This window comes from Gopherus evgoodei, chromosome 14, assembly GCF_007399415.2.
Source record: "Gopherus evgoodei ecotype Sinaloan lineage chromosome 14, rGopEvg1_v1.p, whole genome shotgun sequence".
NCBI lineage: Eukaryota > Metazoa > Chordata > Testudines > Testudinidae > Gopherus > Gopherus evgoodei.
This window is the reverse complement of record NC_044335.1, coordinates 17,148,788-17,161,483: the sequence shown is the minus strand read 5'-3', so window position 1 is coordinate 17,161,483 and position 12,696 is coordinate 17,148,788. Positions and strand designations below refer to the sequence as shown.

Genomic DNA, 12,696 nt, shown 5'->3' with positions numbered 1-12,696 from the left:
GTTTCCTCCATTATCCAAAACCAACACAGGAGTGTTTTTTCATTCTGCATCCCTCCAAACTAATATACTGATGAATTCTATGTGGACAGCTGGATTTCCTTTTTTATGGTAATCATAGTGGTGTTTTGCATGTTATATAGCTAGAACTAGGTTGTACCCATTAAAAAGTCATAAACTTGGTATAGCTTGTGCTTCCTTCCATGGACGGTGTGTGCACCCCCTGTTTGGGAAGGCTAGCCCTCTGCCCTGCTCCTTCCATTCCCCCCCCCCACTTGATTTCACCAGCTGGCCCACCGATGCTGCCCTGTACCCGGCCAGCCTGCCAGCCAGTGCCTGGAGCAGTCCAAAGGAGCCCTGAGCCTGGGCCACCCAGAGAAGCTCTGAGCCCTGCCATGACCCAGCCCTGGGTCTGCAGCGGGAGGCATTAGCTGAGATTTGAGGAGTCAGCCTCCCCCGGCCTCCATTACCCGCTGCCAGTGCTTCTTCCATTTACTCCTCTTTTCCACTCACACTCTGTTGCTGCCTTATGAACTTCTTATTGTTCAGTAGGCTTATGGCATTAGAGGAAACTCCCATCTACCTCTGAGGGATATTGGGACATTAGAGATTGTCACCCCTCCTGTTCGTCCTTCTTTCCTCATTGCCTTTTATTAATTTTTGTGTATAAGCAGGCTGTAAGTTCTGCATAAGCCCTGTGCTGCTCTTCTGCTTGAAGCAAGTTTCACCAGGATACAAGATACACTGCACACAGTTTGGCTATCTCCTGTAATAGCTGAGACAAACTGCTGATTCTCTCCTCTCTCACAGTTCAGGGCAATTGCACCCTGTGTCTGCCTGTCTGTGGTCCAGCAAGGGCACCCAGTCTAGGCTCCTCAGCCATTCCTTCCCTTTGTCAGAGACCTGCATCTCTCTCCCTCCTGACTGGGTTTTTACAGGCTGCACAGGTCCCTGCCTACACTGTTATTTGCACAAGCCAGATTGCCTAGATAGATCAGCATCTACAATTTGTTTTCTCCTCAGAGTCTATGAATAATTGTAGTTGCCCATACTTACAAGTTACCACACAGCTCCTTATAAGCAAACACATTTATTCTTAAGGTGAAAGCATTACCAAGAAAACATATAAGAACTAATAAAAATTCCTATTCACATGCTAAAAGCTTACCAGAGGTCACCCATCAGTCTTATGTGGCCTCAGTAAGCCAAAGTCATTCCAATCCTTCCTAAAAAGGATTGGGTCCCTCCTTGGGCAGACTGACCTGTATGTTTGCTTGGTCAGACAGCAGTCCCTGAGTCAGTTTAAACTCAGGCCATTTATCCAAAAGTCCTTTCTCTGCCTGTTGGTCTCTGGAGAATCCAGTTTGAGCTAGTATTTGTGAGCCTCTCCAGATGATGGTACATCTTTGGAGACATTACAGCCTGAGTGCATTTGCCTAATCATAGAATATCAGGATTGGAAGGGACCTCAGGAGGTTATGTAGTCCAACCCCCTGCTCAAAGCAGGACCAACACCAACTAAATCATCCCAGCCAGGGCTTTGTCAAGCCTGACCTTAAAAACCTCTAAGGAAGGCAATTCCACCACCTCCCTAGGGAACCCATCGCAGTGCCTCACCACCCTCCTAGTGAAAAAGTTTTTCCTAATATCCAACCTAAACCTCCCCCACTGCAACTTGAGACCATTGCTCCTTGTTCTGTCATCTGCCACCACTGAGAACAGTCTAGATCCATTCCCCATTCATGGCATCTTATTGGAGCAGCTAGTTCTGGATTCCAGAAGAGAAGAGGCAAGTCTGGATTTACCCCTCAACGGCGCACAGGATCTGGTGCAAGAGGTGAATACAGCTGAACCACTTCGTAATACAGACCATAATGTAATTGCCTGTGAGGGGTAAAATACCAAAGAAGCCCACCACAGAAGTATTTAAGAGCGTGTTCTTGTCACAAGGTTTGTCAGCAATCTGGTGGCATACATGCTAGTGGTCTCCAATGCTCAGGGAGGGTAAGTGAAGTCAATGACTCAGAAGGAATCCTCAGTGCAAGAGTAAAGAGGTGGTAACATTATAAAAGTCTGAGATAGATTGTGTGTAGTAGGCTCAGTGTCTAAGTGCAGGCCAGGTGTAGGTACCTTCTGTTCCCTACATGGGACCTAACCCCACGTTTTGCCTTAGCAAAGAGAAGGTGTTAGACTTCGTGCTATACAGCGCCTGTGCTCTGTTCCCAAACTGCTCCGTGGTCGGGAGGGTAGAGTGCTAGTGTATGTGTCATTTGTCTGTTGGGGTGTTGCTAAAACAGGGCAGAGTTGAGGTTGCACTGTGGGGTGTTGTGAAACTTAACTCTCACTTCCCCTTCTGATAACCAAGGGCATAGGAATCCTTACCCAGCAAGGTCACATTCTGATAGTTACCCTGCATGACATCTGTGTAGAGGGCTCTCTGAGCGGGGTCCAGCAGAGCCCACTCTTCCTTGGTGAAATACACAGCCACCTCCTCGAAGGTCACCGGCCCCTTAATTGGCTCCAGCACTGTTCTTAAATCTTGGAGGAGGTGTGGTCATGCTCCCCTATGGAATTATATATAGTGATACATAAACTTAATACAGTAAGATCTCGCAATGATATTGCAGGAAATTGCCATGTCTGTCACAATGTCCCCTTGAAATAATTACATCTTGAAATCCTGATGTCTATTGTAATTCAAGTCCATTTGATCATATCTGTTACTTGCAATATCTATTTTAAAAAAAAATGCAAACTTCAGTGTTAGATTTAGAGCAGAGTTGCAAACTTCTGCTTTCCCAGGGCAAAAGATTATTTTTTTCCAGGCAAGGTAAAATTATATATATATATATATATATCTCAAAATTTAGATTGTAGCTCTCCAAGTAGGGACTGTCTGCTACTCTGTTTGTGCAGTGCATGGCACAATGGGCCCTCAGTATCTTCATCTTTAGGCATTTCTATAGTAAACGTGATTAGTAATACATAATTTGTGCCTAAACTGGTACATTTTCATGACAGTTTTGCAAAACTGATTTAGAGGCACGCACTTCTGATCAAAATGCAGATAGTGCATTCTCCAGTCACTGTACACTTATGCAACTGTTTTTATCACATTGTCTTAACTACTTGATGAATTCCTAGAAGCAATTTGTAATAAATGAACTTTGCAAAGCTGCAGAAGACTAAAGATTATAGTTTATATTTATTATGTTGATAAAGAATCCACCATTTTAATGCAGTTGCATATAAAACAAATAAAAGGAAGTATTTCTTCACACAATGCACAGTCAACCTGTGGAACTGTTTGCCAGAGGATGTTGTGAAGGCCAAGACTATAACAGGGTTCAAAAAAGTGCTCAGTAAATTCATAGATGATAAGGTCCATTAATGGCAATTAGCCAGAATAGGCAGGAATGGTGTCCCTAGCCTCTATTTGCCAGAAGATGGGAATGGGCAATGGGAGATGGGTCATTTGACGATTACCTGTTCTGTTCATTCCTTCTGAAGCACCTGGCATTGGCCACTGTCAGAAGACAGGATACTGGGCTAGTTGGACCTTTGGTCTGACCCAGTATGACCATCCTTACGTTCTGAAGCTGGAAATTATATATCTATTCTTTGAGAATAAGTCACCAAAGAAATCTACGCAAGTATTATAAAAAGTTTATAATAAAAAGTTTGTTTATATCATGATTACTAGTGTGACTACAGCTTTGAGAGGTAGTTGAAGTGTTAGATTAGAATCTAACAGATTGCATTCTTTGACAAATCGCTACCCAGAGGTGTCAGGAGTAAGAAATAAACAGGGAATGAAGATAGTAATTAAAATAGATGCAGGAGAAATGTTGACTGCAAACATTTCAAGTAATAATCCAAGTTGCTACCATTTCTGAGTCAAACAAAGCTAAAGTGGAAAGTTCTCTGAATAAATTTCAGGAACCGGTACAACAGACAGTGATTTTTCTGGTGCCCTGATCAGAACATAATATTCTTTTAAGAGGGAACAAAAGGCTTGGTGAAAGGTCTTCTAATGCCCATGCAACTATTGTGTGGTGCAGCTTGTGATTTAGCTCTTCCACCTTCCCAGAAAAAGAAGTTCTCCCAGATGGGGCAAACCTATTCATGCATCCTGAACACACAACTAGATACCTGTGGAAATAGAAAGCGAAAATCGATAGAGGGCATCAATTCCTATTAGGTTCTGAACAACATCCCTTGGCTGCTGAGCACCCTCCGGCCCTCTTGACATCAGTAAGAGTAAAGGGTGCCCAGCAAGCACCTTGAAGGTTTGGACACATGCCAGGTTGCCTGTGCCCCTTCTTCAGTGCTCCTTTGCTCCGTTACTCATGCGTACCTAACTGTGTAGTGGTGGTCCGGTGGAGAGCAGATTGAATTGACCTAGAATGTTAGCCACACCTCAGTCAATGACAGATTAGTGTTTAAACCCAGGCTATAGCTCAACTCTCTTGACTTTCAAATTGCTCCAGACATATATTTGCCTTCAGGGTTTGATGATAAATGAAAGATAACATCTTTCATATCCACTTCTCAGTATTAATAATGTTACTACAAAATTATATGTTGCAATATCTAAAGCAGTGGTTCCCAAACTTGTTCTGCCGCTTGTGCAGGGAAAGCCCCTGGTGGGCTGGGCCAGTTTGTGTACCTGCTGCATTTGCAGGTTCAGCCAATCGCGGCTCCCAGTGGCCGCAGTTCGCTGCTCCGGGCCAATGGGAACTGCTGGAAGCAACACGGGCCGAGGGACATACTGGCTGCTGCTTCCAGCAGCTTCCATTGGCCTGTAGCAGCGAACTGCGGCCACTGGGAGCCGCGATTGGCTGAACCTGCAAATGCGGCAGGTACACAAACTGGCCCAGCCCACCAGGGGCTTTCCCTGCACAAGTGGCGGAACAAGTTTGGAAACTGCTGATCTAAAGTAATTACAGAGCAGCAGAGGGAGAAAGAATCCTTCCCCGGGCCATATCTATACAATAATTTCCTCTTCCTCTGCCAGTTTCCACTGCTTCTCCCTCCTGAATGTCCCATTTGTATCCACCTTTCACTTGTCTCTTCGTGCCTTTGTGATTGCTTCTCCTCCACACCTGTAATTCCCTCTCAATAATTGCAACAAAGAGTCCTGTGGCACCTTATAGACTAACAGACATATTGGAGCATGAGCTTTCGTGGGTGAATACCCACTTCGTTGAATGCATGTGATTGTTCACTAAGTCACGTCCTTCATGTCACTGAAGTACGTCAGTTAAAACACTTATTCCGGCGGGGAGCTTCTCAGTGAAAATCTATCAAACTCAGAAAGTACATTTGAAAAATATACTTCTTCAAGTCTCAGCTGCTGATTTTTGCTTCCTATATGTTTTTCTCATTTGGATTATAAATTCCCTAGAGTATATTCTGTCATCAGTACTGTTTCTACAGAGTCAAGCCTACTGTGGGTGCTCAGCAAATAATAATCAATTTCCCAGTCATTGGCTTCCAGTGTAGCTCCCATCCCAGAGTGGAAGGGCTACAAATTGGTGATGGGACTTAAGAATTACCATGACTGATTCCATCCTGCATCAAAGAACAGCAGATCTTTGATGTTTCTGTATTAACATTTTGTTCTTGGTCTCCTTTCAAACCATCTCACTGAGCAATTATTTGTATCCGCTTGGACAAGCCCCTTAAAATATTTTTGTATGAAAGAAGGCTTAGTCCTCGTGGAACATCATATGTATGATGCATCCATCAGGAGTGGTCCATGTGATGCTATTTTGAAATTATTTTGATAACTACAGTGTGACAGAGTAAAAATTACATCAGTTTCCTTGAAAACATACTTTAAAACTTCTTAGTTACTTAATCATCTTGTACTTTTCATGCAGTGTATTTCATGTTTCCCAAGTGCTACGATTTGATTATTATACCCACACTCTATAAACAAACAGAGAAACACAAAAATGGAGTCTGAGTAATGAGATGAAGCCTCATCCCTTTCTGTAGTCCGTTTAGGGCAGGCTGCAAATTATGCCCCTGATTCGCACTAAAAGTTGTCCTCCTAGTTTGAAGTCTTCATTCAGATCTCTCTGGAGATGCATTAGGTGGGAGAGCATCATGAGCTTTAGCAATTCAGCCTTTAACATATTTGGTTTGGTTAATAATTATTCTATAAAACGACTGTGTGTGAAATGGGCAATATATTTAATACCTGCTGGTGACTTTCACAGTATGTCCACCCATTTGAGGAGTGGTTCTGTCAGCTTCCCCACACTGATCAGAAGTGGGTTCCTAGTTTCCTGCTGCTTGCTCACATCAGGATAAAATTTATCTCTGTGTGGCGGGTCTGTGCACTCTCATTTTCCACTCCTGCCCTGTTCTGATGGTTTAAATGGCTTTAAGCATGGATTTGGAGCAATCAAATTTTTGAATTGCTCTGCTCCGGCTTCGCACAAAAACTTGTTTGTTTGCGCTCCAGCTCCGGGCTCCACTCCAAAGCCCTGGCCTTAAGTGTTGTGCAGACCTAGTGCTGACACAGGGTTGGATTTCACCCATCAGTCCCTATTTGAATAATTGACTCAATAGGAAGAGAAGTAGGGTTTCTCATTTGCATACAGGTGAAGAACCTTTTTAAGTAAGTAAACCTGCTGTTCACACTTAATGATGAAAGAAATGAAAAACAAACAAATTGCAAAGTTATAAAAGTGTTCTCTAAAATCTATTTTCCTTATTAGTTGTTAACAAAACCCCCTCAAAACCTGTGTACAGCATTTAAATATCCTATCTGGTCATCTTTGGTGCAGTATAAGCATGTTTTATTTTGAAATGTACTACAGAAACTTTAGTAAGATAGAAACAGTCCTCTAATATACTGTTCTAGGAATGGGAAAATGTTTTGTTTTATTTATATCTTGCCTTGTCTTTTGCTTTTAATAATGTTGTTTAGTATGCAGAAAATAGGTCAGTGGAGTTTCAAATAACAATTTAAGATCCTCTCGACAGAGAATCAGTGACAGTAACCTGAAGAGTTATGTGTTTCATGATTAGTGAATTAAGAACGTTGTGTCTGTCTGTCTGTCTGTCTGTCTCTCTCTCCCTCCAGGTATCCTCATGGGAGCATTTATAAAAATTATAGAGTCTCAAAAACTGGCCAACTGGAAGGTATATTTGAAGCAATTCATTTTTTAATGTAGTCATGTTCTCTGGGATTTTTTAAATGTTGATTATTGTTTGCAATATTAACTATTTTAGGCTTAGTTCCGAAGAGTGGGTGTTTTGGTTTGGTTTGGTTTTTTTTTTTCTGGGGGTAGGGGAGATTAGGGTTTTTTTTGCTGCATAGTATGTTTTTTTCTGAATAACCTCAACCAGGTACTTGTGTTTCCCTGTTAAGCGCCTGATTCTGCTGAATAGTAGGTACCTTCTCCAAGGTGTCTTGCCTCTTCTGTTCCCATTGAATTAAATGGCAATAGAGGGTGCTCAGTATCTTGCAGGATTGGAACAATTTAAGTAAGGAACAAAGTTCCATTATTTTTTCTTAATAACTCCCCTCCTGGTTGAATCAACATGCTTGGTACTGTCACTGTGGTCGGTCAGTAGTGTAGGGGCTCTTCTTATAAAATATTGTTCTTATACTCTTACAAATGCAAATTTTTTGCCTGTGACTGTCGAGCCAGTCTTGGCAGAGAAGAGCAGAAATCTTCATCAAAACTATTTTGCTAAAAATCAAAAGAAGCTGCATTTGCTGATTTTTATATTTTTAAAATGGGCTTTATGTTTTGAAAATTTAGCAGTTGACAGTGTTTAGCACCAGTGAGTAATAAATCAAACCCTTCCTTAAAACACTCGCATTTTGCACTGCATGTTTCTTGGGAACCCCTGGAATTGTTTGCTGATAAATGCTACAGAAGCCAGAGGTGCTTGGAGCAGCAGCATTTTCCATACTCTGGGAGCCATGTTGGAAAAGTCACAGAGCAGGGCATGCACATGCGTCTTGTTTCCAGGATTTAACAGAAGTGAAGTAGCTGTGCAGAGGGGCTGGCTATGTGCAGATGTCCCAGGCCCCACACTCTCCATAAGGTTTCTAGTCTGTGCCTCTGCATAATTGTAAAGCCCTGCCTATGAGGGGAGAATGCTACAGCAGTGGCTTCATGAGGTGAATCCTACAGTTATAGGAGGATTTTATCCCCTGCAGGCTAACCTGCATCAGGAAAGCATTTTGCTCTTGATTATTTGATGTTTTACTGCTGATTTATTTTAAGATAATTTAATCTTTAAGTGTTTGTCCTCCTCCACAGCCTCTGTGCTGTGGAGGAGGATGCAAGTGTTGGGAAGGAGAACATCAAACTGGAGCGGAGGGAAATTAATAGGCACCATGTTTAAAACAAAGGGAAGTACTTCTACGCACAAAGCACAGTCAACTTGTGGAACTTATTGCCAGGGGATGTGAAGGCCAAAAATATAATGGGCGCAAAAAAAAATTAGATAAGTTCGTGGAGGATAAGAAGGTTAATGGTTATTATCCAAGATGGTCAGGTCAAGATGACTCACTCGATGATTGCCCTCTGAAGCATCTGGCATTGGCCACAGTTGGAAGACAGGACACTGTGCTAGATGGACTTCAGACCCACTGTAGCCATTCTTATGATCTTAATTTGTTTCAAAGGGTGTAACAATCCATTAAAAGTAGTATTTCCGGTGTGGAACGGCAGCATGTTTAGGTGCAGGTCAAGATGACACTGGCTAGGAAGCAAACATGGTCTTGGATAGCAGTGAATCTGGCAACTTTTATTATTTATTTATTGAACTTGCACTGCGTTCAGTACAAACATAAGGAGACACATCCTTGCCCTAAGAATTTTACAACCTAGATTTCTTGCAGCCAAGTCTGAGTTTAGAGATCAGCAAAGCTTATACTTACTTTCATATGATTCTTGGTGGCTAAAACAGACACCATAATCACTTGCTTGTCCTGTGCTTAAATTCTTCCTCTTCTTTTCCTATGCTCTCACTTTTATCTAGATTTTAAAAATTGTAATACTAAAGAAAGAATGTGTTTAGTGGGTAGCCTGGTGTACAGTTATTGAATCAGAGTGAAAACCTGGTATTACTAGACATGTTACTAAACTGACTTTCACATAAAGGAAAAATCTAATAAATTATATTTCCATGAAATAAACTTCAGTGTAAGAGAAGAGTTTCATGTGCTGATGAGTCCACATAAATCCTGTGTTAAGAAGGTAAATTCATTACATGTGCAAATGTGAATGAGGTTTTAAATAGATAAGTGTTTCTGCTTTGCAGAGTGATACTAAGAACAAAGTTGCGGTTTCTCCTTTCATGGAGTTATAGTGTCAGGACTTAATATTGTTCTACCTGGATTTAAAGAATCCTTGTTGCTTTTTATAAAAGCAGCAGGCTTCTTAGTCAGTGCCCTTGGAATCTTGAGGGAACCCGGGGATGTAAAGAGAACCACGCTGGGCAAAAGACTGTGCGTGAGTGATTCAGCTTCTTTGCTCAGAGTGCCAGCAAAAAAAGAGAGCCATTTTTGAGGGTGGCTTTTTGTAAGGCAGTGCGGCCCAAGTGCTTAGAGTAGAGGACAAGGAGTCAGGAGACTTAAGAGCCTGATTCTCATTTACATTAAAGCTATGTCAACACAGCAAGCTAGGGATCTGATTGTCTTGCTCATGTACACACCCTCATGTTAGTTCTCATCAAGCTAGTGTGAGTATAAATACCTGTGGAGCTGCTGTAGCACTGGTAGCGGCAGTGGAGGCATTGATGAGCTGTGCTGAGTACTTATTTGTGATGAGTATGTATGTGGCGTGTCTCAGCCATGCCTGTGCTACTGTTACCAGTTCTACTGTGGATACGCTGCTATTTATAGCCATGCCTAGCGCAATGATACTTTGTGCACATGAGCAGGGGAATCACACCCCTAGCTTGCAGTATAGAAATAGCCTAAGGCTCATTTACATCACTGTGACAGTGTAAAAGGGCATTAACCTGGACATAAATTACATTTGCAAATGAGACTCAAGCACTTTAATTTTTTTTCATTGGCATCCTGTGAGCCTGATTTAAAGCTTATGGAAATAAATGAGTCTTTTCATTGACTGCAGTGGACTTCGGATCAGACCCTATATGACCTTGACCTCTTTCTTCGTTGTTTTCCCTATCCGTAAAGAAAGGGATAATAAAGTTTACTCACCTTTTGTAAAGCACTATGTGGGCTTCACTTTAGAAATGCAAAGTATTTAAATACACATCTGCCCACCAGGAACTGTACTGAGACTATGAACTGTTTTCACATGGTCCCCTGATCAGCTGTCTAATGGCAACAGTATTTGGCAATTACTGTCCTGGACTAGATTCAGATCAGGGACCTGAAGGTGAAAGGTGTGTTCTTTTAGAATTTTCCACCAATTTCCTTTCAGGCTTTGAAAGCCTGCAATAAAAATGGTAATGCTTCCGTAATATAGAAACATTTTTTCTTTTTTGCAAGCAGTCTGTTTTCCATACAGTACATTTAGGAACAGTGGTTCATGATAAATAACACGTCCTGTCTCAGTCATCAGGTGAAAAAGTTTATTTAAAAGGCAGTCCTAAAGTTGTTTACCATCCTGTAATCCTCTTTTATTTAGTGGTGGGAAATGAGACAGGTTAAATATAATTTGTATTTCCAAGTATGTTTCCATTTAGGTGGAAACTTGAAGGGACTAGATTTAGTATTATTTCAGTTATTGTGCAGTCTTTGAAATCCCTTTTGCATTTTTTGTTTTGCAGGAGGAAGAAATGTTTCGTCCAAATATGTTTTTTCTTCTCTTGCTTCCACCTATTATATTTGAATCTGGATATTCGTTACACAAGGTGAGATACTGCTAGATAATCATTTTACAACTTGATCTCGCCTTTGGACCAAATTCTGCCTCAGTTACTGTGATGCAACTCTGGAATAATTGCATTGAATTCCACCATACTTACACTCATGGAATTGAGAGTGGAACTTGGCCTCTTGGACCCAGAATGCAGGGCAAGTAGTTTCTGCTAATATTAACTGAGCATTGGCAATGTACTAAGTACTACAAAAGCATGAGTCATGTTCCATTCTCCAAGAAGTTTCTAATCTGATGCAGACAAATCAAGGAAGAAGGATCTAAAAAGAAACCTAGGCCATGGCTACACTTACAGTTCTGCAGCGCTGGTAGTTACAGCTGTGTTCGTACAGCTGTGTAGGGCCAGCGCTGAAGTGTGGCCACACTGACAGCTACCAGCGATGCAGTGTGGCCACATTTGCAGCACTTGCAGTGCTGTTGGGAGTGGTGCATTGTGGGCAGCTATCCCACAGAGCACCTCGTCCCATTTTGGCGCTGTGGCTTGTGGGAAGGGGAAGGAAGTGTGCGGGTCTTTCCACTTCCTGTTCCTACACATTCCTGTTGCTACACATTCCGAGCAGTTTGGCGGCATTGTGAGTCTGCAGCGCGATTTCTGAGATTTCTGTTACAAATGGAGCCTGAGCTGCTGAGGACCTTGCTGATGAATGTTGCCAGCACATCACACATGGCAGTGGAGCTATTCCTTCAGCTGCAAAGTGACAGTGAGGAGTCAGACGATGATATTGAAACGCCTGACGCTCAAGACACTCAATTGCTTGTGGCAGTAACAGACGTGCTCAGCACCGTGGAACGGCGCCTTTGGGCTCAGGAAACCAGCACTGAGTGGTGGGATCACATCGTCCTGCAAGCCTGGGATGACGAGCAGTGGCTGCAGAACTTTCGGATGAGAAAAGCCACTTTCATGGCACTGTGTGCTGAGCTCGCCCCTACCCTGCGGCGCAGGGACACGAGATTGAGAGGTGCCCTGCCAGTGGAGAAGCGGGTGGCTATTGCAATCTGGAAGCTGGCAACTCCAGACAGCTACCGATCGGTGGCAAACCAGTTTGGAGTGGGAAAGTCCACCATTGGAATGGTGCTGATGCAAGTTTGCACAGCCATTAATCGCACCCTGCTAAGAAGAACTGTGACTCTGGGGAACGTGCAGGACATTGTGGATGGCTTTGCACAGATGGGTTTCCCTAACTGTGGAGGGGCAATAGATGGGACACATATTCCTGTTCTGTCACCACCCCACCTGGCATCAGAGTACGTTAATCGCAAGGGGTATTTCTCCGTGGTTCTGCAAGCGCTTGTGGATCACCGTGGGCGTTTCACTGACATTTACTCAGGATGGCCTGGAAAGGTGCATGATGCACGCATCTTTCGGAACAGTGCCCTGTTCAGGAAGCTGAGGGCCGGGACTTTTTTCCCAGACCGCAAGATCACAGTAGGGGACGTCGAAATGCCCACTGTGATCCTTGGAGACCCCACTTACCCCTTAATGCCTTGGCTCATGAAACCATATACAGGGAAGCTTGACAGGAGCAAGGACCGGTTCAACTACAGGGTGAGCCGGTGCAGAATGACTGTGGAGTGTGCTTTTGGCCATTTGAAAGCCCGCTGGAGGTGTCTTTATGGGAAGCTAGATTTGGGGGAAAGCAGCATCTCCGCTGTTATATCCGCGTGCTGTACCCTCCATAATATTTGTGAAGGGAAGGGTGAAAGATTCAGTGAGGAATGGACCTCCGAGGTTCGACACCTAGAGGCTGAATTTGCACAGCCAGAGAGCAGGGCTACTATAGAGGCCCAGGAAAGGGCTTCAAGGATTAGG

General features: G+C 43.0%; 1 protein-coding gene across 2 annotated transcripts in view; it reads left to right on the top strand.

The window, feature by feature from the left end:
- SLC9A8 (solute carrier family 9 member A8) overlaps nt 1–12,696 on the top strand; it is a 49,309-nt gene that overhangs the window by 12,137 nt on the left and 24,476 nt on the right. The window contains exons 4-5 of one of the 2 annotated variants that reach the window (XM_030533637.1): nt 7,097–7,155; nt 10,777–10,860. In XM_030533637.1, the coding sequence (XP_030389497.1) occupies nt 7,097–7,155; nt 10,777–10,860 (143 nt within the window). The remainder of the gene's footprint in view (nt 1–7,096; nt 7,156–10,776; nt 10,861–12,696) is intronic. The other variant, XM_030533638.1, reaches the window with a different exon arrangement.